The sequence below is a fragment of the Polypterus senegalus genome, chromosome 3, assembly GCF_016835505.1.
Source record: "Polypterus senegalus isolate Bchr_013 chromosome 3, ASM1683550v1, whole genome shotgun sequence".
NCBI classification, from domain to species: Eukaryota; Metazoa; Chordata; class Cladistia; order Polypteriformes; family Polypteridae; genus Polypterus; species Polypterus senegalus.
The window spans coordinates 173,648,309-173,675,043 of record NC_053156.1 but is presented as its reverse complement, the minus strand read 5'-3'; the positions used below and the strand labels follow the sequence as shown (position 1 = coordinate 173,675,043).

Sequence of the window (26,735 nt, the reverse complement as noted above, 5' to 3'; positions counted from 1 at the left end):
TTCTAAAACTGGCTTTATGGCTTTTCATTTGCCTTTGTGTTTTTGGTTTAAGGCTCCACCCCATTCATGAATATTAATTAGTTAAATTAGACTGAATTGAAATATTCATGATTTGTTGTGGTTATTTCATTCATTAGATGGCAGATGAATACTGTCCTGAGAGTCATTCAGGCTTACATTACAAGTCACCCCGATTCTGACTTGAGCTTAACCATGCTTATATAGAATTCTAAGCTCATGTCATGCTTGGGGTTAATGTCAAAAGACCTGGGGCCTCATGTATAAACGGTGCGTACGCACAGAAATGTTGCGTAAGAACTTTTCCACGTTCAAATCGCGATGTATAAAACCTACACTTGGCGTAAAGCCACGCACTTTTCCACGGTACCTCATGCCTTGTCATACGCAAGTTCTCCACTCGGTTTTGCAAACTGGCGGCACCCAGCGTCAAAGCAGTGCTACTGTTCTTGTGTGATTACTCATTATTTTCATGACGCGGCTTTATAAATACACTGAAACTAACCGCATATTGTTTATTAGTGTAATGCATCTGATTGTAATTAACTCGTAACAATATAATGGTCCAGGGAACAGCCATAGTATTCCAAATACCATAACTGCTTTAGCGTTGTTACTCTCACTGCACCTTCTTCTTTCAGCTCCTCCCGTTAGGAGTTGCCACAGCGGATCATCTTTTTCCATATTACTCTCACTGCACGACTCGGAGTATTTATATCACTGTATCTGAGTGTGAATCACAGCAGCAGCTGATCGGAAAGAGAATTATCGGTATACAGCTTTAAGGACACGCTGTCTCAGCCACTGCAAAATGTTTTAAAGCCTTTCCTGTACGGACCTCGCGGTTCAGAAACAGTTTAATCCCAAGAACTTTAAATGCACTCAATCAATTGCTCCTTGTAGAACGGTTTGTACTTATAAGTACAATCACCCCACTGTAAACTTGCACTACAGTTATAATATCTCACAACCTGGGCCACTTTATAAAGCGTATTTACATATGATGCGATATCATTTTAAGGTGAAATGCAGCAAAATATGTTTGTTAAATTATACACATAAAACTTTAACTTCATTTAAGTAATCTATATTCTTCACTGGGAGTGTCGTGAAGGATAGAATAATTAAACATGTACTACGAAGATATTTCAATGTTCTTTAAACGTTTTGAAGAATCGGCGCTAAGCTTACAGATGGCTTAACTTCTATTACAGAGCTGATTGTATGGCGATCGGTTACTTGGGAAAGAAAAGCAAGGACTCTTGGGCGTACGCCAATATATATTGAATATAAAACAGAAAGAGAAAATAACAACACAGCTAAAAGCGCAGCGACAAATTTCGACAAAAGATAAATGCTTGTCATGAGCACGAGGCTCATGAAACACATGTTTAATAAATGCTTTAGCTCCTATCATCATGAAAATGACATCATGTATACATCTCAGTATTTTAGTTATTCAGAGAGCTGTAATATCACAAATGTAATGGACTCTGTGTCCAGTTGGAGGAAGAGAGCCAGTTTAAGAAGCAAGTAGTGATTCACACACATAGATCACATACGAGTAGAAGATCAAATACAAAACAAAGCATTTAACGTGCTACTTTAATTACGTGATTTGAGAAACTGGTTAATTAAACGATTTTAAGATGAAGTTTATAATGTTCTACTAAATGGCAAAATAAACTACGTGATTAAAGTGGAAAATTCGAGATTAAAGTTGACATTTCGTGCTTTTTCCCCACTGTGTGCCTTTTTTCTCTGTACCCTAAAACTTTCATATGACACTCAGACAGTGGGCTTACAACTCTTCTTTTCACGGCAACTTTAATATGTGACTTCTTTTTTATTTCCGGCACTGCGATTTTGTGAATGTGAGCTTTCAAGTTTCTCCAACACGCTATGTCACTCGATCAACTTCATTTTGTTGATTATACCACGGTTTATTTGAACAAATAGTATGTTTTTCCTTTGCCTCCACTTGGTATTCGCTGAAATTCTTATATTTTCCCCGTGCTTTTCCCATTGTCTTTTCACAGAAGGCTGCGCTTAAGGGCGATTTATATTGATTTGCATATTCAAATAGGCGTAATTCTGGGAGGATTTGGGGCGTTACAAAATTGGCGTGCACGGCGTTAGTTTTCACGCTGATCGGGATTTATGTAGCGGAAGGCGTGGAAGTTAGATGCGCACAGATTCCTGCATCTGGATTTTTCTGTGCGTAAGCACATTTCGGCTTTTGTGCTTACGCCATGTTATAGTGCGAGTTCTACGCACGACGTTATACATGAGGCCCCTGATGTGTATCAAGAATTAATTCCCCACACATTTCCACTAGCTGTACCAGCGTGTACCACTGACACAAGGTAAAAAGGATCCAAATAGTTTATGCCAAATTTTGACCTATCTGCATGCTGCAGCAGAAATGAAAATTTGCCAGACCATGTGACATTGTCATTAGTCTGCAGTTAGCAGCTTTTGATGATCACCCACTGTTCTGACCCAATAGGAGTGGAACCCAGCATGGGCTTCTTTTCCTGTCACTCCTCATTTTTCAAAGCCCAATGCGCATTGAATTCAAAGATGGCCTTCTGTGCTCCATTTTTGTAAAGTGTTATTTGTGGTATGAGTTATATTTGTGGCCTTTCTACAACAATAAATATGTTTCATCCTACTCCTTTTAACCTCTCTTTAAAAAAGGTACGGAAGTGTTTCCCACATTTTTTCAGTTTATCATAACACTCTGTAAACTCTAAAGTCTGAAATATGTGAAAGGGTGAGGAGGGCAGCTGTTTGAGGTGCTACAACCACCATGATTGGCCCAACAATTGGACCAATGCTAAGGCTACGTGGATAGTGTACCTTGTCCATTCTAATATCTTAGGAGAAACATTAACTAAAATCTAAAGCATACATAACCTTCAAGTTTGAGTTTATTCTTTATTATTATTGAAATAACTTCCATATGCTTCACTACACCAGGTTTTCCTTTTTTGTTATTAAATTTTACAAATGACTGTGACACATTTTCATCACAATTCTCCAAAAAGGAGAGCAACATGATTACTCCAGCCACTTTGGTAAAATAAAACTTAAAATAAAATAAAAACAAAAAACCGTAGTCATTCATTTCCTCTTTGAGTTATGCAACAGTAGAACCAGTAAATAAATACATTGTAAACTTTAAAATTCCTTCTGTCATATTTAATTTAACATTTATTTCTCTTGTGTAAATACATCTGATAGAACATCTTTATATTGACTTTGAAAAAATCTGTCACAATGATATTTCTAATTTACTTTTACATATTTACACAGGACTTCATTTGTGTCTTACATAATGCTTTTAGTATACATTTTGGGCTTTAGTGCATAAAAAGTAGAAAAATATATTTTACAAATTTAAAAGCATTAATTGTTCATAGAGAAAAAACTATACTAATTTAATGGTGCTTAAAATTAGCCCTACCATTTCACTGCTAATTCTTATCTGCTAGCAACATTCAGTCAGAATTAGTGTTGGAAATTATCACCTCATGTTAACAGTCTTTTACAGCATCACAGGCCACGTTCAGCCCACTACCAAGAAATCCCCATGAATGGACAGTAAATTGATATTACTTTTTAGGGTTTCTTTATTCTAACAAGTAAGCTTCATCTTTATCCAATGCTGAACTGGGGTTTCCCTCTGTAGTTCCATAAGAGGTTTGGCCTTGATGATCTAATGGCGTAGTCTCGTTAGGTTTATGTAGAACCTCTGGAGCATATATCTTAAAAAATAACAACAGTAATAATTAGTCTCTTCAAACAAGCATTTCTTCAAATAAAGTGTCACAGAAGACAAAGTTTTGTTTAGAACTGTTGCTGCCACCCATCCCAGTTTAATGATCACTCTGTGTGTATTTCTAAAGGCTGGAAACATGCAAACTTCCTTCATCTATACTTCACAGTCTGATGTCTCTAGAGCTAAGCCTCATTTCTCTTGTGCCATCCATTTGTCTTTAATAACTTCTCCTTAAAGTCCATTAATGTGAGGTTTGCCCCATTATTTTCCACATTTTGCTCTGCATGCCTGAATCAACTCTCCTTGTCTTTCCTATTTACAACCTATTACTTCACACACTCTTAGGTACAAGTGCAGTGCCACACCAGACAGCAACAAATGAGGAATGGATTGTATGAAAAATTAAATACTGAGAAAGGATTACTGTGATAAAAACAGTAAGCGCTTACAGCATCTTTACAATTTCCATCCGACATATCTTCTTTGTCTGAGCTTTCCTTCACCTGCAGACAAAAGAAAAAACAACTTGATGTGAAGTACTCCACATTTTTGACATTATAATTACTCAAAAGTAAATCAGACAAAATATATACCATATTTATCAAATGTCCCATTTAGTCTAGATTCAAAACAAACACTACATAAATGACAGAAGACCCAGTATTTCAGTATTTACTAAACTGTATACAGAATGAAAAACATCAAAGAGTATAATAAACAACGTCCATCTATCTCAGTGTTTTTATATCAAAGAAACATACCTCATAATTATGTGGACTGAGGTACTTAAAATTTTCAAAACAAGTGTAGCTCAAGGCAAGAAAAATAACAATACAGAGAACGATAAAAGTGAAGAGAGATGTGGATGCCAAAAATCCTGAAACAAAATAAAATATAAAAAAATTAGTTACTGTTAACCATGAAAAAAGAAAACTTATGTACAAGTTACATGAAAAGTTTATTGTTTTTAAATTATGTTTATTGTAATTGCTAAATCTTCCCAATTATTTTTATTGGCAAGTCTGATTCATATGACAGCATCAGTGACCAAATGCTCTCCGACTTGTTCACAAGCTAAAACCAAACAAAGGCTGAACAGCAAGGCATAAAACAAACCAATTCATACATATAACACATGACAAGAAACTGTGTAGTGGTACTAGAAGTTCAAACTGAGATGAGTTCTTAGTCCCTGTCTTTCTCAAGGGGGAGCGTGCAAAGAACCAGGGATTATTTAAAGCTTGTTTGAGTTCAAAAGCAGCAAATTTTCACACACAGGAATTTATTTGTGAAATATTGGGGATGAGGGCCCAAAAATTTCCAGAATTGTTTTTATCAAAAAGCAAAATACTCTTTATATAACTTACAGTAATTCCATTTTAGTCACCATCATATACTTGTCTAAACACTTTTTCCATTCCATTTTTACCATGTCTAGAGCCCCCTGTAATTTTTTCCTAGATTTCTTCCATGGTAGTAAATAGTCTTTCCTGTAATCTCAATTTTAATTTCAGGAATAAAAAGAATTCACAAAGGAGTAATATCTGGGGATTTTGCTAGTGCAAATTAATAGTGATGAGCGAGCATGCTCAGCCGAACATCACGTTTTGCAGATTGGAGACAGCCAATCAAGGGGCAGGTAAGTACTGCACTCACTGTAATGCCAGTAGCCATGTCAGGTGCTGGCAATACAGTGATTGGCTGGCCGGAACACCACATCGGGTGCTACATATGCAGGCACTGTTATATAATGTTTTAGAGCGTCAGCTCACCTGCAGGCACTGGCATATAATGTTTTAGAGTATCATTTTTCCTGTAAAACTGATCTGTAAAAGTGGCGTACAACTCGGACAAACTGGTTCCCTGCAGCTTACTTGGGAGTCCAAAATGCATCCAGACATCGTCCCCATGCTGTTCCCGGTCCATTTGGGTTGTGTTTCTGTCACTTTCTGACCTTTTCCAATGGACCAGACACCCTCCCCTCTTCAGAGCAGGGGGTGCCTGGTTGTCTCCCATTGACTTACATTATACTCAGGTGCTCAGTAGAGCACACGAACATCGCAATGTGTTCGGACCGAATACCCAAACACTTTGGTGCTCGCTCATCACTACAAATTAACAACCAACAGCCTGTTCACTGGGAATATTAACCCATTAATGCCTAGTGTTCCATTATTGGAACGACAGTCAGGTAATTGTATATGTTATGTATAATGTAAGAAGTGGATTTGCCTAGTGTTCCAATTTTGGAACGCCACATAACTCAACAATGGAATGTAATAATTTTTTTTTCTCTTCAAATTCTTGTTCCTTATATTTTTCTACGCAACATACAGTGGAACCTCGGTTTCCGAGCATAATTCGTTCCGGAAACGTGCTCGCAATCCAAAGCAGTCGTATATCAAAGCGAATATCCCCATAAGAAATAATGGAAACTCAGATGATTTGTTCCACAACCCAAAACTATTCATATAAAAATGATTAATACAAAATATAAAGTAAAAATACATAAAACAAATTAACCTACACTTTACCTTTAAAAAGAATCATGGCTGGTGTGAGTGAGTTTCTAAACTCATGTGGGATTCCACCCAATGGGACGACACACAGAAGAGTGTCCCAAAGCAATCGCAGTCTCCCAGCGCTGTAGCAGTTCGCCGTATAAGCGCATCCAAAAAGATCACAGACATGCTATAAGCGCCTGCCATCAATGGGTGATGCAAGGAACATTATAAAGATCCCGCTACAATAAATAAATAACAGCGCTGTTGCTGTTTCAAGCTGAAGGTGTTGTTAAAGTACTGAGACTCAGCTTCGTGTTTTGGGGCGCAAGATGGGGACTCGCACTTCACAGCGCACACACACACACACAGTCACAATGCTGTAGTAAACAGTATACGCTCGTACGGATGTTGACTATATGAGTGAGGCACACAGACTCAGACGGAGAATAGGAGACAATTGCTCTCAAAAGAAGAGAGAGAGAGAGAGAGAGGACAGAGAGAGACAAGTGCGAGCGAGCTAAGGAGAGAGAGAGAGAGAGAGAGAGAAGCGAGCGCGCTAAGGAGAGAGAGAGACGGAGTGAGCGAGAGAGATAAGAAGAGAGAGAGAGAGACGGGCTGTGCGAGCGAGAGAGATAAGAAGAGAGATAAGGAGAGAGAGAGAGACGCTTGCACGTGAGAGAGAACCACCATCAGCTCAGTTGTGATCAAATGACGCTAAGCAGACAAGTGTATCCATGCTGCTCGTATTGCAAGACATCGCTCGTTTATCATGTCAAAATTTATTTAAAAATTTGCTCGTCTTACAAAACACTCGTAAACCGAGGTTCCACTGTATGTGAATTTCATGCACAAACTCAAAAAATTCAACCTTAGGCATAAATGTGTTAACAGGTGTGTTAATGTCGAAAAATGCAAAGTCACACACACAATTGTAGAAAAAATGTCAGAAATACACTTGATCAGCACAGCACAATGCCACTTAGCAGACTGCTTTAATAAGAAAGTTGGCATACGATAATTACCAACATAGTCGATGACTGCACACTACTCCCCTGCTATGGACGGATTCTTGAAATTTTTCAGTTCTACCTCGTACTTAATAGGAGAAATATACTGTATATAGCCCAGCTTGAAGTACTGCAGACATGTACTGTTGGTTACATTTACTTCATTAATCTATACTAATAAAAGGCAAAGCCCTCACTGACTTACTCACTCACTCACTGACTTATCACTAATTCTCCAACTTCCCGTGTAGGTAGAAGGCTGAAATTTGACAGGCTCATTCCTTACAGCTTACTTACAAAAGTTGGGCATGTTTCATTTCCAAATTCTACGCATAATGGTCATAACTGGAACCTATTTTTTCGTCCATATACTATATTAGACTTCTGCTCGATGCCCGTGGGAGGCGAAGTTACGCATCCCACGTAATTTAGTGTCTGCCCATATAAGGCCGTCCATCAGCGGCAATCCAATAGAAACACTGCCGCTAAATATTCACGGGTGAAGGACTGTGCTTATGCGGATGAAGATGAGATGGTCAGGGTGGTGTTTGGCACAAACTCAGCGAAACTGCGAGAGAAACTTTTAAGTGCCGGGTCTTAGCTAACATTAAATACAGCCGTGGACATCACACGAGATGGCACCAGCACAGCTGGGAACCTTCGATGCATGTACACTGAGTGGCTCACATGAACTGACGCAGTGCACAGACAAAAAGCAACAGTTCCAAATAGCGCTGAACAAAAAACGAATTACACAATTGAGAAGGCAGCACAAAAATATGAAGCGTGTGACACATACAAGCATATTCATAACTGCAGCTACTGCGGAAACAAAGCACACGGTGGAAAAAGTCAATGTCCCGCTAAAGGAAGACAGTGTAAAAAAAAAAAAAAACTTGTGCATGCAGTGTGTTGGGTCTCAGATAAAGAGGAAGACGAGCTGTTTATTGATGCAGTAAAAAAAACGAATCGATGAATGAAACCTGTTATCTTTACAACGATTGACAAACACTGAATGTAATTTTAACACAACACATCCTACAAATACGAACCGGATTGAAAGAAATAATGATAATCAAATCCTTGATGACAGCAACACTCACAAAACAGATACTGTATATTGACAGTCATGTTACATTATTTTTAAAATGTTCCCTTTTCTTTTTCATAACTTCTTTAACACACTACTTCTCCACTGCGAAGCGCAGGTGTATATATTATATATATATATATATATATATATATATATATATATATATATATATATATATATATATATATATATATTACACACACACACATACATATATATCAACGCTTCCCGATTCATTTTACCCTCGCATCCCCTTGGTTTGAGACATAAGAAAAAATATGCGGTTAACGCAGATCACCAATTGAAGCTTTATAAATAATAGATAATTTATTCACCATCAATGATTGCTTTGGTAAAGCCATACTCAGTGTAATCATTAGATGAATGGTAAAAAAGTAACAGCGAGGGGAGGGTAACTTATTGAGGCACACAGGCGAAACCACAATAGCACGCGGGCTCGATGTAGTGTGCGTCAACTCGATCTGAATTGCGCAATCACATTCGAAAAAATATCTTTTCAAGTTCAATTTAGTCGACACAAATATCTTTAGTTGGAATGTAAGGCGAATTTACTCTTTACATTTCTATGGTGAAGAAAAATTTATGCAATGATTCCTACATTTAACTTACATTCCTACCAAAGATATTTCTGTCGACTAAATAAAAATTCCTTCTATTTAAAATTTAAATAGAACCTGAACAGATACGACAGTTCATAATATCCACGCAAACTTGCACGTAAGAGCGGGAGTCATCCGTTTTAACATGCAGCGTATTGCACTGATACGAAATAGCCTGCCCATTTAATTATTTAGGAATCCTTCTATATAAAAGCGGTCGGGTGTCCTTCCGTCCCGTGAGTGCTAAGCAGGCGCGGAGTTTCACACATGCCCCGTCCATTTTGCAAAGCACGATGGGTTTTGTAGTTTCGTTTTTCCAGGTAAAAGATGATTTTCTACTCCAGACTGTGTGATATCTTCTTCTTCTTTCTTACTATATAAAAGCTTTCAGGATTGTCCTTCCGTCCCGTGAGTGGAAAGCGTAGTGGTATTCCGCTTATCACAGACTTACTACTTGCAGCTTGTGGTACGAAGCGACATGATGTGAGCAGAGTTCTGGTGCTCCCATCGTTCCCTTGCTTTTGTGCGCAATGCGCTGGAAAAATAGACAAAATTATGTCTCTGGAAATAATTAATGTTGGAGTACAAATGCCTCACCGCGTAATAAATATCAGGGGGGTTCAAAAGGGCGACCTCAATATAGAAAAAAAGTTTAAATTTCATCACAAAAATAACAGAAACTACATGTATTAAAGTAATACTGCTCAAATGCAATATAACCAAATTAATGAGTTTGTATAAAATATCAAATTCATCTACATATTGAATTGCCTTAAGAAGTGGTCAACTTAAAAGTCGGTTGCTTAAAAGGCGGGTGAGCCTAGTGGATAAATAAATTAAGATATTGTACAAATAATGTTTTTCATTTTTCTTACTTGATGGAGTCTGGCACCCCCAGCAACAGTTGCTCGCACCCCAAAGGGTGTATATGTGTATATGTGTAACTGCTCAAAAAAATTAAAGGAACACTGTGAAAACACATCAGATCTCAATGGGAAAAAGAAATCCTCCTGGATATCTATACTGATATAGACTGGGTAATGTGTTAGGAACGAAAGGATGGAAATGAAAATGATCAACCTACAGAGCCCTGAATTCAAAGACGCCCCAAAAATCAGAGTGAAAAAATGATGTGGCAGGCTAGTCCATTTTGCCAAAATTTAATTGCAGCAACTCAAAATTGTAAGCAGCACTTTGTATGGCCCCTGTGTTCTTGTATACATGCCTGACAACATCGGTGCATGCTTCTAATGAGATGACAGATGGTTTTATAGGGGGTTCTCCTCCCAGATCTGGACCAGGGCATCACTGAGCTCCTGGACAGTCTGAGGTGCAACCTGGTGGCATTGGATGGACCAAAACATAATGTCCCAGAGGTGTTCTATTGGATTTAGGTCAGGAAAGTGTGGTGGCCAGTCAATGGTATCAATTCCTTCATCCTCCAGGAACTGCCTGCATACTCTCACCACATGAGGCCAGGAATTGTAGTGCACCAGGAGCCACTGTACCAGCATAGGGTCTGACAATGGGTCCAAGGATTTCATCCTGATACCTAATGGCAGCCAAGGTGCCTTTGTCAAGCCTGTAGCGGTCTGTGTGACCCTCCATGGATATGCCTCCCCAGACAATCATCACAGGGCACCAGTGGTGCATCTGCCAATTCTGGTATTCTATGGCGAATGCCAATCGAGCTGCATGCTGCTGTGCAGTGAGCTCAGGGCCCATTAGAGGACATGGGGCCCTTGGGTCACCCTCATGAAGTCTTTCTGGTTGTTTGGTCAGAGACATTCACACCAGTGGCCTGCTGGAGGTCATTTTGTAGGGCTCTGGCAGTGCTCATCCTGTTCCTCCTTGCCCAAAGGAGCAGATACTGGTCCTGCTGATGGGTTATGGACCGTCTACGGCCCTCTCCAGCTCTCCTAGAGTAACTGCTTGTCTCCTAGAATCTCCTCCATGCCCTTGAGACTGTGCAGGGAGACACAGCAAACCTTCTGGCAATGACACATATTGATGTGCCATCCTGGAGAAGTTGGACTACCTGTGCAACCTCTGTAGGGTCCAGGTATCGCCTTATGCTACCAGTAGTGACACTGACTGTATCCAAATGCAAAACTAGTGAGGAAACAGTCAGAAAAGATGAGGAGGGAAAAATGTCAGTGGCCTCCACATGTTAAACCATTCCTGTTTTGGGGGTCATCTCATTGTTGCCCCTCTAGTGCATCTGTTGTTAATTTCATTAACACCACAGCAGCTGAAACTGATTAACAAACCCCTCTGCTACTTAACTGACCAGATTAATATCTCATAAGTTTCATTGACTTTATGCTATACTCTGATTAAAAAGTGTTCCTTTAATTCTTTTGGATGGACCATATATATATATATATACACACACACACACATACATACATATACATATATATCCATATATATATATATATATATATACACATATACACATATATATATATATACATATATATATATATATATATATATATATATACACATATATATATATATATATATATCCATATATATATATATATATATATATATATATATATATATATATATATATATATAGTGCTGGGCTCCATGGGATATTCAGGCACCGGGGCGCCGCCTGCCGGTGGCCACGGGTCCCTACAGGGCTGGGCTTCCAAGCCCTTTACCCGAGGCCCCCAACACAACCAGGGCGGATGCCCCCTCGCGGTCTGGAGAAGGCACAAGCCCTCCTCCAGTCCTCCTGGGCGTCGTCCCACCGCTAGCGAAGACATGTTGGTCCGAGCGGCACTTCCCGAAAGGGCAGCACGTCCCCAGAGAGGGTCCTACTGTGTTCCCAGGGTCCACCACGGCACCCTGAGACATCTTATTTTGGCACCCCCTCCGACGCCAACGTGCCACTCTGGTCTGCGGTGTGTGGGGGTTTATGAATATGACCACACAATTTATTCTCAGTTTCCTTAAAAGTAAAATGAAAACATTTTTAAAAATAAAGTTCAAAGTTGTGGTCACTGCCAAAAGGCAACCATATTTATAAGCAGGTCTCCTTTTCTTGGTTAAACAAATAAGCAAAAAGTTCAGTAGACTAAAATATTGACAACTCTGAGAAGCACTCAATTTTAAACCAGCTATGTTTCTATTGCCATACTAGAAAGTCTCTTTATTTTTTTTATTTATGTCACAATCATATGTATGACCTTTATACATTTATGACAGTGTAAAGAAACTCTTTTTTAGCAGTTGTATTTGGACATGACATGTATATTCTCAAGTGAATAATGCAAGCACAATAAAACACAATTATGTAAAAGGAAACATGATTATGAAAACATTTAAGTGGTCACCAACAGCACAAATAAAAATCTTTATTTAATACTGTACCTGATCTGATAACGGAGAAAAAATAAAGCCAAAAGAGACAAATAATAGGTGCTGCCATAGCCTGCTTTATAGCACCATAGTGGATCTTCTTGTCTAGTTTAGCAGGCAGATATGCAAAGTAAAGATTATGCTTGTCCACAAGATGTTTCAGCAGCATGTATATCAGTCCTGAAGAAGAAAATATACACATTCTGTATTTACAAAGATAGTGGTTATAAGTATTTATGCAGCAGAAATCTGAAATATCTTACAATGGTTTGTTGATTTTCAGATGTTTGAATTTGTCCAAATTACACAGTTTACAAACTCCACTTGAGCATTTCCCATCAGCCCTGCCAACTTGTTTGCTGATCAATTGTTATTATTATATTATGAGAAACAAACACCTTCTCAAATACAATCTAGAATAACTAAAAAAAGAAAACTTTGGACTTGGCTAAAAAGAGCAGTTCCAGTGATGTGTTATGCAGAAAAGAGACTACTCTGTACTTTCTTATATAGTTCCTCTGTGTTATGAGACCAGTCTAGCTTGTCATTGCTGTGGACCTCCACCCTCTGAACAGTTAAAGTTCTTGCATCTAACACAAACTATCATACCTTTCTCATTTATATCCACTGTATCTCTGTTTTTCTGTCTAATGAAGATCTTTAATATCAACAGATCAATTTCACCATACACACACACACACACACATATACATATATACACATATATACACACATATATACATATATATACACATATATACATATATATATACACATATATACATATATATATATACATACACATATATACATATATATATACATACACATATATACATATATATATACATACATACATACATACATACATACATACATACATACACACACACATATATATATTAGTCATATTTGTAACAAGATTTTTTTTTTATATACTTTATTCTTGCAAGTGATCAGTGCTTGATATATCAAAGTGACTTACCAAATGGCACAATGACAGGGCAGGTGATGCTATAAGCTACAATTACGGTAAATGTACATAGTGTCCAGGCATACATTGCTCCATATTCAAATTCATAGGCCTGGTGCTAAGAAAAAAAATGCTGTGTCACACTGTGTACTAGCACACAAAAGAATTTACAAACAGTTACATAAGATAGAAAATCTATGACACAACAATTAAAATGATCAGATAAATTCAATTTGTGTTTACCTTAGAATATCACAAAGCTTGTGTCAAATGCTAAATCCAAAGACCCAGACAAATTGCCTTAACTGAAATATTTCTATATAGTCATGCTTTTATGGAGAAGCATTTCTAAAAACTGATTTCCACCAGCTAATGCCCAAGAGCCATGCATATGCCACAATCTTCATAGTTTAAAAGCTTGACAACATGACTGAATAAAGGCAGTAAGATTTAATAAAATAGCAATGAATTAAAACATTAGTTCAAAACAGTACTGCAAATACCACTGAATATATCAAATAGAAGCACCAGACTAATGAAACATGCTTTTATATATTTAAAAAAAAAAAAAAAAATTTCGGTAGAATGTATTTGCAAAATACATTATTGGATAGGAATTATACATTTATATAAATTTTGTTCCAATATGTACATTTATTGCAAACTTCTCAATAATAGCATTTGTGAAGATAAGACATAATGTTTATTGGTGTTTAATCTATAGGAGAGCCAACTCACAATGCTTCTTGAAATCAGGCTCATGTTTATGGTAGCAAACCAAAAAATAGAGGTTCAGGATTTTAATCACCAAATAGCAGATTTTGACAAATCCTTATTAAAAGAAAGATAAGTAAGGAAGCACAAAGTAGCAGGAGCCTAAGGGTATTAGGAAAGTTAATCTGTCAGAAAGATATTCAGTTATGTTACAATTATTAATTGAGCACCTTTGAGACTTGAGCAGTAAGAGGCCAAGGAGAGCTGAAGCCGTATAGTAAGTAATAGTTTAATCCACAGTACACATTGGCACTTACAGTTTCATTTAGGTTCTTATACTGGGGGGAAAGGGGATAAAACAGTTCCATGAAAACAAAAATGTAAAACTAACACAGTATATCAGCAGTTCTGCTTAACATTTGAATTCAAGAAGTGAATGGATAAATAATTGATCAAAATGTGTATTACGAAGGAAATCAAGCAAGCAGATCTGAGCTTGTAGTCAAAACATAAATTAATGAAAGAAGACATGACATTTTATGTATTCAGACCCAGTCAGCGTGAGATGAAGCAGATTGTAAAGGGAAGTTCTCTGTTACAGGATCAGGAGTTTGCCCAGCATGAAGTAAGGAGGAGTCTGGAATCAAAGCTTCCTAATTCAACTAATATAAAAGAAGCATCAGTGACAATAGGTTAAAAAAAAAAAAGTGAGTGAGTCAAGGTAGGGTGGCACTGTGGCGCAGTGGGTAGCGCTGCTGCTTCGCATAAAGGAGACCTGGGTGGAGTTTGCGTGGGTTTCCTCCGGTTTTCTCCCACAGTCCAAAGGCATGCAGGTTAGGTGCACTGGCAATCCTAAATTGTCCCTAGAGTGTGTGTGTGTGTGTGTGTGTGTGTGTGTGTGTGTATGTGTGTCCTGCAGTGGGCTGGCGCCCTGCCTGGGATTTGTTCCTGCCTTGCGCCCTGTGCTGGCTCCAGCAGACCTCTGTGACCATGTGTTAGGATATAGTGGGTTGGAAAATGACTGACTGACTGAGTCAAGGTAGCAGTAGAGTAAAGAGTGTATAAAATTTAAAAGAACGTATGCTCAATTTTGGTTACTTTTTTCTTGTGCCTCTTGTGCGTCTGATGTTATCTTCATTTCTTTGCTGTTCTTTTTACTGGTGAACGTTGCATGTTCTTCTTGGTTCCAATTGCATTTTGTTTATAAGTCTCTCACCTTTTTCTAGGTTTTTTTCAAATTACAGTTGCAATTTCCAATATTCAGAATTAAATTTTCATTGCTCTTTTTGAAAATTAAAAGTGATATTACATTTTATGTTTTTAATAAAGTCTTTATGTATTCATGTGACACTATCCAATCTAAGCTTTAATCATATTTAAATTGCAGATGGTGAAAAAAAAAAAAATAAGTCACTTCTGTTTGCTTTGTTCACTGTTGTGAGATCTAAATAGGCATGAGTCTGTGCTGGACTTGAACTGAGGGAAGGAAAATTTACTTGATGTGTCACTTCAGTTTCCCTTTTTGAAATTTACAAGGTTAGCCCAACTGATATTTAGAAAGAGTAAATCACCCTAGTTTGTGGTTATCTCTTGATGTATAGTGCCATGCTGGCTCCTCTTATGAGTTGCCTTAAGTTCCTGATACTATGTTCCTGTCATTTAACCATGATTCTTAAAATCTAAGAATATCAAAACTAGTAAAGTTGCTTCCAGCTTATATACTTTGCTTTGAGTACTCCATTTTAAGAATTTCAAAGTGCACTTTAGTAAATTTAAAATCACTTTCATTTTGCTGAAACCCTTTAGCTAAAATTCCATGCCTTGAAACATGGAGTGTTTAAGTACCACAAAAAACCTGGGATATTAAAAGCATTTGCAGTTTTTTTTTTAAACTTGTGTTAATGAAACTAAAAAACTTTCCTAATTTTCCATCAGTATGTACAGTTGAAATTGCACTACTTAGTAATGATGAAAATACATGCAGGATTTCTGGACTCTGCCAATTTATTTATTTAAAAGAAAAAAAAATTGGTTGGTCAAAGGCAACAGGGATATAGGGTCTTTTAAGTAGAATCTCAGATAAGAAATGGTCAAGATGACACTATCCATAAAATTATGCTACATATGCTGTAATTTGGCTATATATTTTACACTGTACAAGGCTATCTCCACTAAGGTAATAACAAAGAAAAATATTGAACCCAATGCCTGAACTTCAAATGCCTCCAAGCATGTCATGTGTTCTGGGAATATCCTGAAATCAGATCATATTGAGAAAGGCAACAAAAAAACTAAACTGACATATAGTACTATCATCCAAAGTACCCTGCAGATACAAGCAGTATATAAACCAAGTAAATACTCAGAGTAATGGAAGCAATGCAGATGCAGACACGGCTGGTTCTATCACATAGGTGAACTAGGCGATTGTCTAGGGCAGCGAAGTTTTCTGGGTGTGGCATGTTGTCCACTATAATAGACGGAGCCACTGGCATCAAGGATCTTTTCCTCCCACTCCCAACACCCCTTCCCCATTCTTCAATCTAAAATTCATGTACTGTATGACTTTTGTGAAAATCCAAGTGGACCCCTCTAACCAACAACCTTTGATCAGATACGTGTGTGCGCCTCATGCGATCCAAACCCCAATCGCCAAGTTCAATCCCCAAGTGCCTGCTCCTCGATCTGCAATAATATTTATACCATTTGCCTTCAAGACTCCATGGTTTGGGCATGACATTTTTACTTGTTTAGCTCAGCAAAACAGCCGGAGCGGTCATTGGACACAGAGAAAAATGATACCCCCAGATGTTCCTGTAACCTCAGATGATCAGTACTTTTAACAATGAGACATACACCAAGCTGCTGAAATCCACCCTTATTTACACAAGCAAAATATAAAGGATTATTAACATAATCTACTTTGAGTAAAAGGTGGTGTAAAAATCAGAGTTCCAGGCTGTAAAAATCTTGTGAATAAAAAAAAAACCCTAAATCTTGCTAGACAATACAGTTAACTGTTGTATAGATATGGGTTGGGTGGGATTCCAAGGTTATCTCTCCTAGAGTAAGGGGCGGGAGCTGTAGAGGCAATAATGACCTTGGGGCTCTTAAGATTCACCCTGCATTTATCACAATTACCATTATCTAAAAAAGAATATGCTGTATGTGTTTACATTTTCAGTAAATTTTTTAGCACCTATTACTTTAGTGCAACTGCTTGGTTCAAAAGTTCAATTTTTGTACAGCACTTAAGAGGAACTGATTTTTCTGTTTGTAGCTGATACTCATATCCTTGTGTTGATCTCATTGCATAATTTTCAAATCATCCAGCCTACCACTCATGCCTTCACATGCCAATTGTTTTTTTTTGATATCAGAGTACCTCCAGTCCATTTCTGGGCCAATTCAGTTCTTAAGCTGAGCTTTTGCTGTTTTTTTTGACACTGTTAAATAACATAACCAAATTTTGCTAAAAAATGTAAAATCCAGAAATGCCACTATTCATGTCCATTCTTAACCTCTATGAACAGCCTTGGATTTAAGGTTTAGAATAATTATGTTTCAAAAAAGAATACTTACATGCTTCACATATTTTCGTTCTGCTGCAGATCGTGCCACAGCCATCCTGATAAGGTAGAGAAATAAGCTTGGGAGACGGAGCAGTTCCATTCCAGTGCCAATAAAGGCAGAGGCAATCACATAATTCACAAAGAAAGCACCCTGATCTGGCAGGAACACGCATCTAGAAAGCATACATAATAATAAGGAAGAAGCAGTGCTAATGAGCAGAAAATCTAACACTGTAAAAAGAAAATATCTTGTGTTCAATGTTAATTTTGCTGTTCTTTTAGTTTCTGCTTTGCGCGAAAGACAACAAAGACTGTAACTTAATATTTAAGACTATATAATCAATTATAATGAAGTGAAAGTTGAATTACTTTAATAAAATACACTGAAAAGTAATGAAACATTATTTGATATAGACTCTGAAAGATTATGGTTGAAGATAATCAAAGTTGTAAACATTGAATCAACTGATAAAAGATATATAAAGATAGTTGATGAATCTGATTGCATACAAAAACAATGCTTTTTCACATTCTGAAGTGCTGGATTTTAGTAGTGAATGCTTGGATTGTCTCACGAGAGAGCATTAAATAAAGTGTAGTTTGAGGTGAATAATATACAGTATAGTGGATAATGCATTACTGTGGCCTATAAGTCAGGTTGTATTTTGTGCATGTTGTATACTCAGCCTAGTGGTGTGAAAAACTATTTGCCCCCTTCCTGATTTCTTATTCTTTTGCATGTTTGTCACACAAAATGTTTCTGATCAAACAACACATTTAACCATTAGTGAAATATAACACAAGTAAACACAAAATGCAGTTTTTAAATGATGGTTTTTATTATTTAGGGGGAAAAAAATCCAAACCTACATGGCCTTTTGTGAAAAAGTAATTGCCCCGTTGTTAAAAAATAACCTAACTGTGGTGTATCACACCCGAGTTCAATTTCCATAGCCACCCCCAGGCCTGATTACTGCCACACCGGTTTCAATCAAGAAATCACTTAAATAGGAGCTGCCTGACACAGAGAAGTAGACCAAAAGCACCTCAAAAGCTAGACATCTTGCCAAGATCCAAAGAAATTCAGGAACAAATGAGAACAGAAGTAATTGAGATCTATCAGTCTGGTAAAGGTTATAAAGCCATTTCTAAAGCTTTGGGACTCCAGCGAACCACAGTGAGAGCCATTATCCACAAATAGCAAAAACATGGAACAGTGGTGAACTTTCCCAGGAGTGGCTGGCCGACCAAAATTACCCCAAGAGCGCAGAGACGACTCATCCGAGAGGTCACAAAAGACCCCACGACAACCTCTAAAGAACTGCAGGCCTCACTTGCCTCAATTAAGGTCAGTGTTCACGACTCCACCATAAGAAAGAGACTGGGCAAAAACGGCCTGTGTGGCAGATTTCCAAGACGCAAACCACTGTTAAGCAAAAAGAACATTAGGGCTCGTTTCAATTTTGCTAAGAAACATCTCAATGATTGCCAAGACTTTTGGGAAAATACCTTGTGGACTGATGAGACAAAAGTTGAACTTTTTGGAAGGCAAATGTCCCGTTACATCTGGCGTAAAAGGAACACAGCATTTCAGAAAAAGAACATCATACCAACAGTAAAATATGGTGGTGGTAATGTGATGGTCTGGGGTTGTTTTGCTGCTTCATGACCTGGAAGGCTTGCTGTGATAGATGGAACCATGAATTCTACTGTCTACCAAAAAATCCTGAAGGAGAATGTCCGCCATCTGTTCGTCAACTCAAGCTGAAGCGATCTTGGGTGCTGCAACAGGACAATGACCCAAAACACACCAGCAAATCCACCTCTGAATGGATGAAGAAAAACAAAATGAAGACTTTGGATTGGCCTAGTCAAAGTCCTGACCTGAATCCAATTGAGATGCTATGGCATGACCTTAAAAAAGCGGTTCATGCTAGAAAACCCTCAAATAAAGCTGAATTACAACAATTCTGCAAAGATGAGTGGGCCAAAATTCCTCCAGAGCGTTGTAAAAGACTCATTGCAAGTTATCGCAAACACTTGATTGCAGTTATTGCTGCTAAGGGTGGCCCATCCAGTTATTAGGTTCAGGGGGCAATTACTTTTTCACACAGGGCCATGTAGGTTTGGATTTTTTTTCTCCCTAAATAATAAAACCATCATTTAAAAATTGCATTTTGTGTTTACTTGTGTTATATTTGACTAATGGTTAAATGTGTTTGATGATCAGAAACATTTTGTGTGACAAACATGCAAAAGAATAAGAAATCAGGAAGGGGGCAAATAGTTTTTCACACCACTGTACATGCATATGCAAAGAATAACATTTTAGAAACATACATACTAAAAATAAACTAATTAAAACAATAAATAGGAGGGGCTAAGGTACCTAAAACAGGTTACCCACATTTGCATTAGTTTACAGATTAGCCTACATTATTTAATGTTTACAGACTTGTTAAATCTTGGTCAACAGAAAAACTCTTTTTCATTTGGTTACTTTTGGGGAGGAAAAAATATATAAGGCAACTGTACTCTCTTCTAAACTTTCTTCATCTGTTCATAAGAAAGCTGCATGAACAGAAAAGCTAAATATATACTTTCTTTAGTATCAGATATTTCCCATCTTAATGCCTCTGTGGTGGTTACTCAGGAGTGATATAAAGGTTTTAATATAGCTGCACTTCTTAAAGAACACATTCCCATGGAACACAAGCATGAGATGTTTCAGAAAATAAGTGTTCAGTTCATGAGAACAAGCCCATGTGAAGTCTATGAATAGCACAGTGGTCTGCAATACTCTTGAACTACTTCTCACTACAACAGACAACTTGAAAAAAAAAAAAAACGTATAATTTACATGTAAAAACCTGCACTCGTCTTCAGACCCACTTATCCAGTTCAGGGAGTTTGTATATATCCTAGCAACAGTAAGCAGGAACCAGCCTTGGACATGGTGCCAGTCCATCATGGGACACCATCATGCACACCCACATGAAGAAAGGAAGAACATGCCTACAATACACAGAATGTGCCAAGGCTGGAGTTTGAATCAAAGACTCTGGGGCTTTGAACAGTGCTCTAGCCATTGCAATGACTGGAAATAGTCATATGAAAAAGTTTGGGAACCCCTCTCAGCCTGCATGATAATTTACTTTCAACAAAAAAAATTACCGTGGCATGTCTTTCATTTCCTAGGAACATCTGAGTACTGGGGTGTTTTCCAAACAAAGATTTTAGTGAAGCAGTATTTAGTTGTATGAAATTAAATCAAATGTGAAAAATTGGCTGTGCAAAAATTTGGGACCCCTTGTAATTTTGCTGATTTGAATGCATGTAACTGCTCAATACTGATTACTTGCAACACCAAATTGGTTGGATTAGCTCGTTAAGCCTTGAACGTCATAGACAGGTGTGTCCAATGATGAGAAAAGGTATTTAAGGAGGTCATTTGCAAGTTGTGCTTCCCTTTGACTCTCCTCTGGAGAGTGACAGCATGGGATCCTCAAAGAATCTCTTAAAAAATCTGAAAACTAATATTGTTCAGTATCATGGTTTAGTGGAAAGCTACAAAAAGCTCTCAGGAGGTTTAAACCATCAGTTTCAACTGTAAGGAATGTAATCAGGAAATGGAAGGCCACAGGCACAGTTGTTGTTAAACCCAGTTCTGGCAGGCCAAGAAAACTACAGGAGCGGAATATGCACAGGGATTGTGAGAATGGCTACAGACAACCCACAGATCACCTCCAAAGACCTGCAAGAACATCTTGCTGAAAATGGTGTATCTGTACATCGTTCTACAATTCAGTGCAATTTGCACAAAGAACATCTGTATGGCAGGGTGATGAGAAAGAAGCTCTTTCTGCACTCGCACCACAAACAGAGTCACTTGTTGTATGCATATGCTCATTTAGACAAGCCAGATTCATTTACGAACAAAGTGCTTTGGACTGATGAGACAAAAAATTGAGTTATTTGGTCATAACAAAAAGCGCTTTGCACAGCGGAAGAAGTGCACAGCATTCCAAGAAAAACACCTGCTACCTACTGTCAAATTTGGTGGAGGTTCCATCATGCTGTGGGGCTGTGTGGCTAGTTCAGGGACTGGGGCCCTTGTTAAAGTCGAGGGTCTGATGAATTCAACCCAATATCAACAAATTCTTGAGGATAATGTTCAAGCATCAGTCACAAAGTTGAAGTTACACAGGGGTTGGATATTCCAACAAAACAATGGCCCAAAACACAATTTGAAATCTACAAAGGCATTCATGCCGAGGGAGAAGTACAATGTTCTGGAATGGCCGTCACAGTCTCCTGACTTAAATATCATTAAAAATCTATGGAATGGTCTGAAGTAGGCTGTCCATGCTTGGCAGCCATCAAATTTAACTGAACTAGAGAGATTTTGTATAGAAGAATGGTCAAAAATACCTCCATCCAGAATCCAGACACCTCATCAAAGACTATACGAGGTATCTAGAGGCTGTTATATTTGCAAAGGGAGGCTCAACTATAAAAGTATTGACGTGATACCTCTCTTAGGGTGCCCAAATCTATGCACCGGTCTAATTTTGTTATGATGCATATTGTATATTTTCTGTTAATCCAATAAACTGAGTGTCACTGCTGAAATTCTATTGTTTCCATAAGGCATGTCATATATTAAAAGGAAGCTGCTACTCTGAAAGCTCAGCCAATGATAAACAAAATTCAGAAGAATTAAGAGGGGTTCCTAAGCTTTTTAATATGACTGTATGTATCATGAATCATTCAATCTCCAAAGTATTTGATTAACTTGACTTTTATTAATAAGCCTCTGTATGTGTGCAATGTATCTGTTTTCACTGTAGGTGTACTGTAACATTTCAACTACACCTTGCCTTATGCTATAAAGATAATAAGTCTGTACTTGGTATGCATATTTTCCTGTTTCTTTAATGCCAATGTATTTGTTTCCTACACAGTAAATAATTCAATTTGTTGAAACATTCCCACAATGCCTAATATAGTTATCAGAATAGAGTAAAAGTATTTCAGTATTTCAGGAACATGCTTTTTTCATAATAAAGAAGAAAAAAAACAAGCATCGTCTTAGGTATTATAGGTCTACTGCCTTGTAACACAATTTTGCATAGCACAAATGCATTTTCAAGTGAGTTAATTAAATAGTAGAAATAAGCAGATTTAAGATGGTCACTGTAATAATATGAAACAATTTTCATATTTTAAGCTTGTAGTTAAATGAAATATACAAAATAGTAAAGTACTTACTCAAATCTTACTTTAGCATTGTCCAAAAATTTTGTATCAAATAACCACCTAAAAAAGTAGTCCAAACTTTATATATATATATAAAAAAAAGAAGATTAAAATAATGAATGAATTAAAAGTCAAGAATGCTAGTTCCTTTCTTGCCTTCTTAATAAAGATACAGGGTCATCACTGTTCAATGTCTAAAACTGACAATAAAATACTCTTTTGATACTAATGACTGGTAGGTCATTGTAGTTGTTCACAGATCTCCAAGGCCTCTGTCCATTTTGCTTTATCAGACAATATTTTCTTATTAAAAACAAATGGTTGTAATAAAGATACAAATTTTGACGTTGCAACAGTTTGAAATACCAAATATAATCCATCCTAAAATAAACCTATGTAACACCTTTTTTCCTAAAATCAAATTATACACTCTCTCTCTCTCAAGCTGACCTAAAAATTGTTAGTCTGTCAGTCACTTCCTAACCTGCTTATTACTGAAGAAGGTCATAGGGGTCTGCTGGAGCCCAACCCAGCTAGCATAGAGTGCAAGGCAGAGCAAACCCTGGACAGGGCAGGGCACAAGTCCATCACAGGGCAAACACCCATACACATACACAGACACACCAGGGCCAGTTCACTTAACCTGCATGTCTTTGAATTGTGGAACGAAACCAGAGCACCCGGAGGGAATCCACAAAGACATGGGAAGGACATGCAAACCGCCTCCTTATTGTGAGGCTGCAGCACTACCACTGCACCACCATGCCGCCCCTACCTATAAAGTGAACATACAGTGCATACGGAAAGTATTCACAGAGCATCACTTTTTCCACATTTTGTTATGTTACAGCCTTATTCCAAAATGGATTCAATTCATTTTTTTCCTCAGAATTCTACACACAACACCCCATAATGACAACGTGAAAAAAGTTTACTTGAGGTTTTTGCTAATTTATTAAAAATAAAAAAAACTGAGAAATCACATGTACATAAGTATTCCTAGCCTTTGCTCAATACTTTGTCGATGAACCTTTGGCAGCAATTACAGCCACAAGTCTTTTTAAATATGATGCCACAAGCTTGGCACACCTATCCTTGGCTAGTTTCATCCATTCCTCTTTGCAGCACCTCTCAAGCTCCATCAGGTTGGATGGGAAGCGTCGGTGCACAGCCATTTTAAGATCTCTCCAGAGATGTTCAATCGGATTCAAGTCTGGGCTCTGGCTGGGCCACTCAATGACATTCACAGAGTTGTCCTGAAGCCACTACTTTGATATCTTGGCTGTGTGCTTAGGGTCGTTGTCCTGCTGAAAGATAAACCATCGCCCCAGTCCGAGGTCAAGAGCGCTCTGGAGCAGGTTTTCATCCAGGATGTCTCTGTACATTGCTGCAGTCATCTTTCCCTTTATCCTGACTAGTCTCCCAGTTCCTGCCGCTGAAAAACATTCCCACAGCATGATGCTGCCACCACCATGCTTCACTGTAGGGATGGTATTGGCCTGGTGATGAGCGGTGCCTGGTTTCCTCCAAACGTGACGCCTGGCATTCACACCAAAGAGTTCAATCTTTCTCTCATCAGACTAGAGTTTCTCATGGTCTGAGAGTCCTTCAGATGCCTTTTGGCAAACTCCAGACAGGCTGCCATGTGCCTTTTACTAAGGAGTGGCTTCCGTCTGGCCACTCTACCATACAGGCCTGATTGGTGGATTGCTGCAGAGACTGTTGTCCTTCTGGAAGGTTCTCCTCTCTCCACAGAGGACCTCTGGAGCTCTGACAGAGTGACCATCGGGTTCTTGGTCACCTCCCTGACTAAGGCCCTTCTTCCCTGATTGCTCAGTTTAGATGGCAGGCCAGCTCTAGGAAGATTCCTGGTGATTTCGAACTTCTGCCACTTACGGATGATGGAGGCCATTGTGCTCATTGGGACCTTCAAAGCAGCAGAACTTTTTCTGTAACCTTCCCCAGATTGTGCCTCGAGACAATCCTGTCTCGGAGGTCTACAGACAATTCCTTTGACTTCATGCTTGGTTTGTGCTCTGACATGAGCTGTCAACTGTGGGACCTTATACAGACAGGTGTGTGCCTTTTCAAATCATGTCCAATCAACTGAATTTACCACAGGTGGACTCCAATTAAGCTGCAGAAACATCTCAAGGATGATCAGGGGAAACAGGATGCACCTGAGCTCAATTTTGAGCTTCATGGCAAAGGCTGTGAATACTTATGTACATGTGCTCTTTCAATTTTTTTATTTTATAATAAATTTGCAAAAACCTCAAGTAAACTTTTTTACGTTGTCATTATGGGGTGTTGTGTGTAGAATTCTGAGGAAAAAAATGAATTTAATCCATTTTGGAATAAGGCTGTAACATAACAAAATGTGGGAAAAGTGATGCTCTGTGAATACTTTCCTGATGCACTGTATTTTTAATTTGTGTTCTGAAGAGGTGCTGATAATTCTGTATAACTGCAGAACTGTTTTTTGATTCCATAATGTAGTACACATGATAATAAATCCACCATGAAACAACTGCTTCAAAACAGAAATGCAATCTGCTTATAATGTTAAATATACTAAGAAACAATGAACCAGACAAAAACAAAACATTCTACTTCTGACTTCATCAATGGTTTGCAAAAAAGAAGAACCTCAGCTGGAAAAAAGATAGAGGTCCTCCCTGAGAACTAGCCTTGTGGTAGTAGGTATGGGAGTGTGCTTGTACATACGTAGCCAAAATAGATGCATAACACTCAAGGTGAAGGTTGTGGGTCTGGTGCAGTTCCAGTAGAGTGACACATGTGCTTGCAATCAAATAAGTCAGGTTACTTCTTTGTAATGGAACATGGTTCTTGACACACATAGCATTGCATGCACAACTGTCACCTGTGAATGAGCCACAGTAATGTGTGTTCTTGCAGGTTCCTTGCTGCGGGTGAAGAGTTTGTAAAGGCGAATATACTGTATATATTTTTTTTTTTTTTTTTAAGAGAATGGAATTTAGACCTTGTAATAATCCATAGAGAAGGGTAAGGTCTAGTATTTATTTCTGTGCAAGCCGTGATCATGAAAACATCACTGATTTCGAGGTTGGACTGACATTTTTGACAAAGGAAACTAAACTGGATGCAATACATGCTACTCTTCTCCTGCTGGGGATCCTGGCAGTACTACAGCAAGTTTAACTGTGCAGTGCATCTGTTTTTGAACTGCAGTGTGGCTGTTATCAGAGGACAAATACTGTCAACAGCATTTTATTGCTAAGCAACACGCTGGCACCTGTTGCTTCACAGGGGCTCTCCAATTCCCCCAACACCCCTTGATTGTGTGTTATTTCCTCACAGTGCTAAATGGTTTGTGAGATACCCCTACCCCAGGACTGTGTTTCACAGGGTACATATTTACAAGATTATTAAGATTTATAAAGGTAAACAGGGTTAGATGTCAGGCGGAGTTAAAAGTCAGGCAGAGTGGTGGCTAAGGATCTGCGCTAGTATCTGGAAAGTTGCCGGTTGAAATCCTATTACTGCCAGAAGGGCTCCTGCTGAGTTGGGACCTTGAACAAGGCCCTTAACCTGAAAAACTGCTCCATGGTTGCTGAAGCAGGGGTGATGGCTGACCCTAACTCCGAAAAAGTCGTGTAAAAAGACAATTTCCCCTAGGGGATTAAGTATATAAAGTCAAACAAATTGTTCATATTTAAATTTTAAATCTTATTTTATTGAATTAAATTTTAGAATGGTGACTTGGACAGTTTGCCTAAAAACAGGAAACTTATGTGACACAATGTACAGAATGATATACTTTGTAAGAGACTA

At 38.2% G+C, this 26,735-nt stretch overlaps 1 protein-coding gene across 2 annotated transcripts in view; it reads right to left on the bottom strand.

Annotated features, from left to right (window-relative positions):
* Positions 1-2,969: 2,969 nt before the first annotated feature.
* LOC120525693 (CSC1-like protein 1) overlaps positions 2,970-26,735 on the bottom strand; it is a 148,901-nt gene continuing 125,135 nt past the window's right edge. For both annotated transcript variants that reach the window (XM_039748216.1, XM_039748217.1), the window contains 7 exons: positions 22,932-22,997; positions 17,671-17,833; positions 13,387-13,492; positions 12,414-12,581; positions 4,564-4,679; positions 4,252-4,305; positions 2,970-3,788 (listed from right to left, as the gene is read on the bottom strand). In XM_039748216.1, coding sequence (XP_039604150.1) covers positions 3,654-3,788; positions 4,252-4,305; positions 4,564-4,679; positions 12,414-12,581; positions 13,387-13,492; positions 17,671-17,833; positions 22,932-22,997 — 808 coding nt within the window. In that variant the 3' untranslated portion in view covers positions 2,970-3,653. The remainder of the gene's footprint in view (positions 3,789-4,251; positions 4,306-4,563; positions 4,680-12,413; positions 12,582-13,386; positions 13,493-17,670; positions 17,834-22,931; positions 22,998-26,735) is intronic.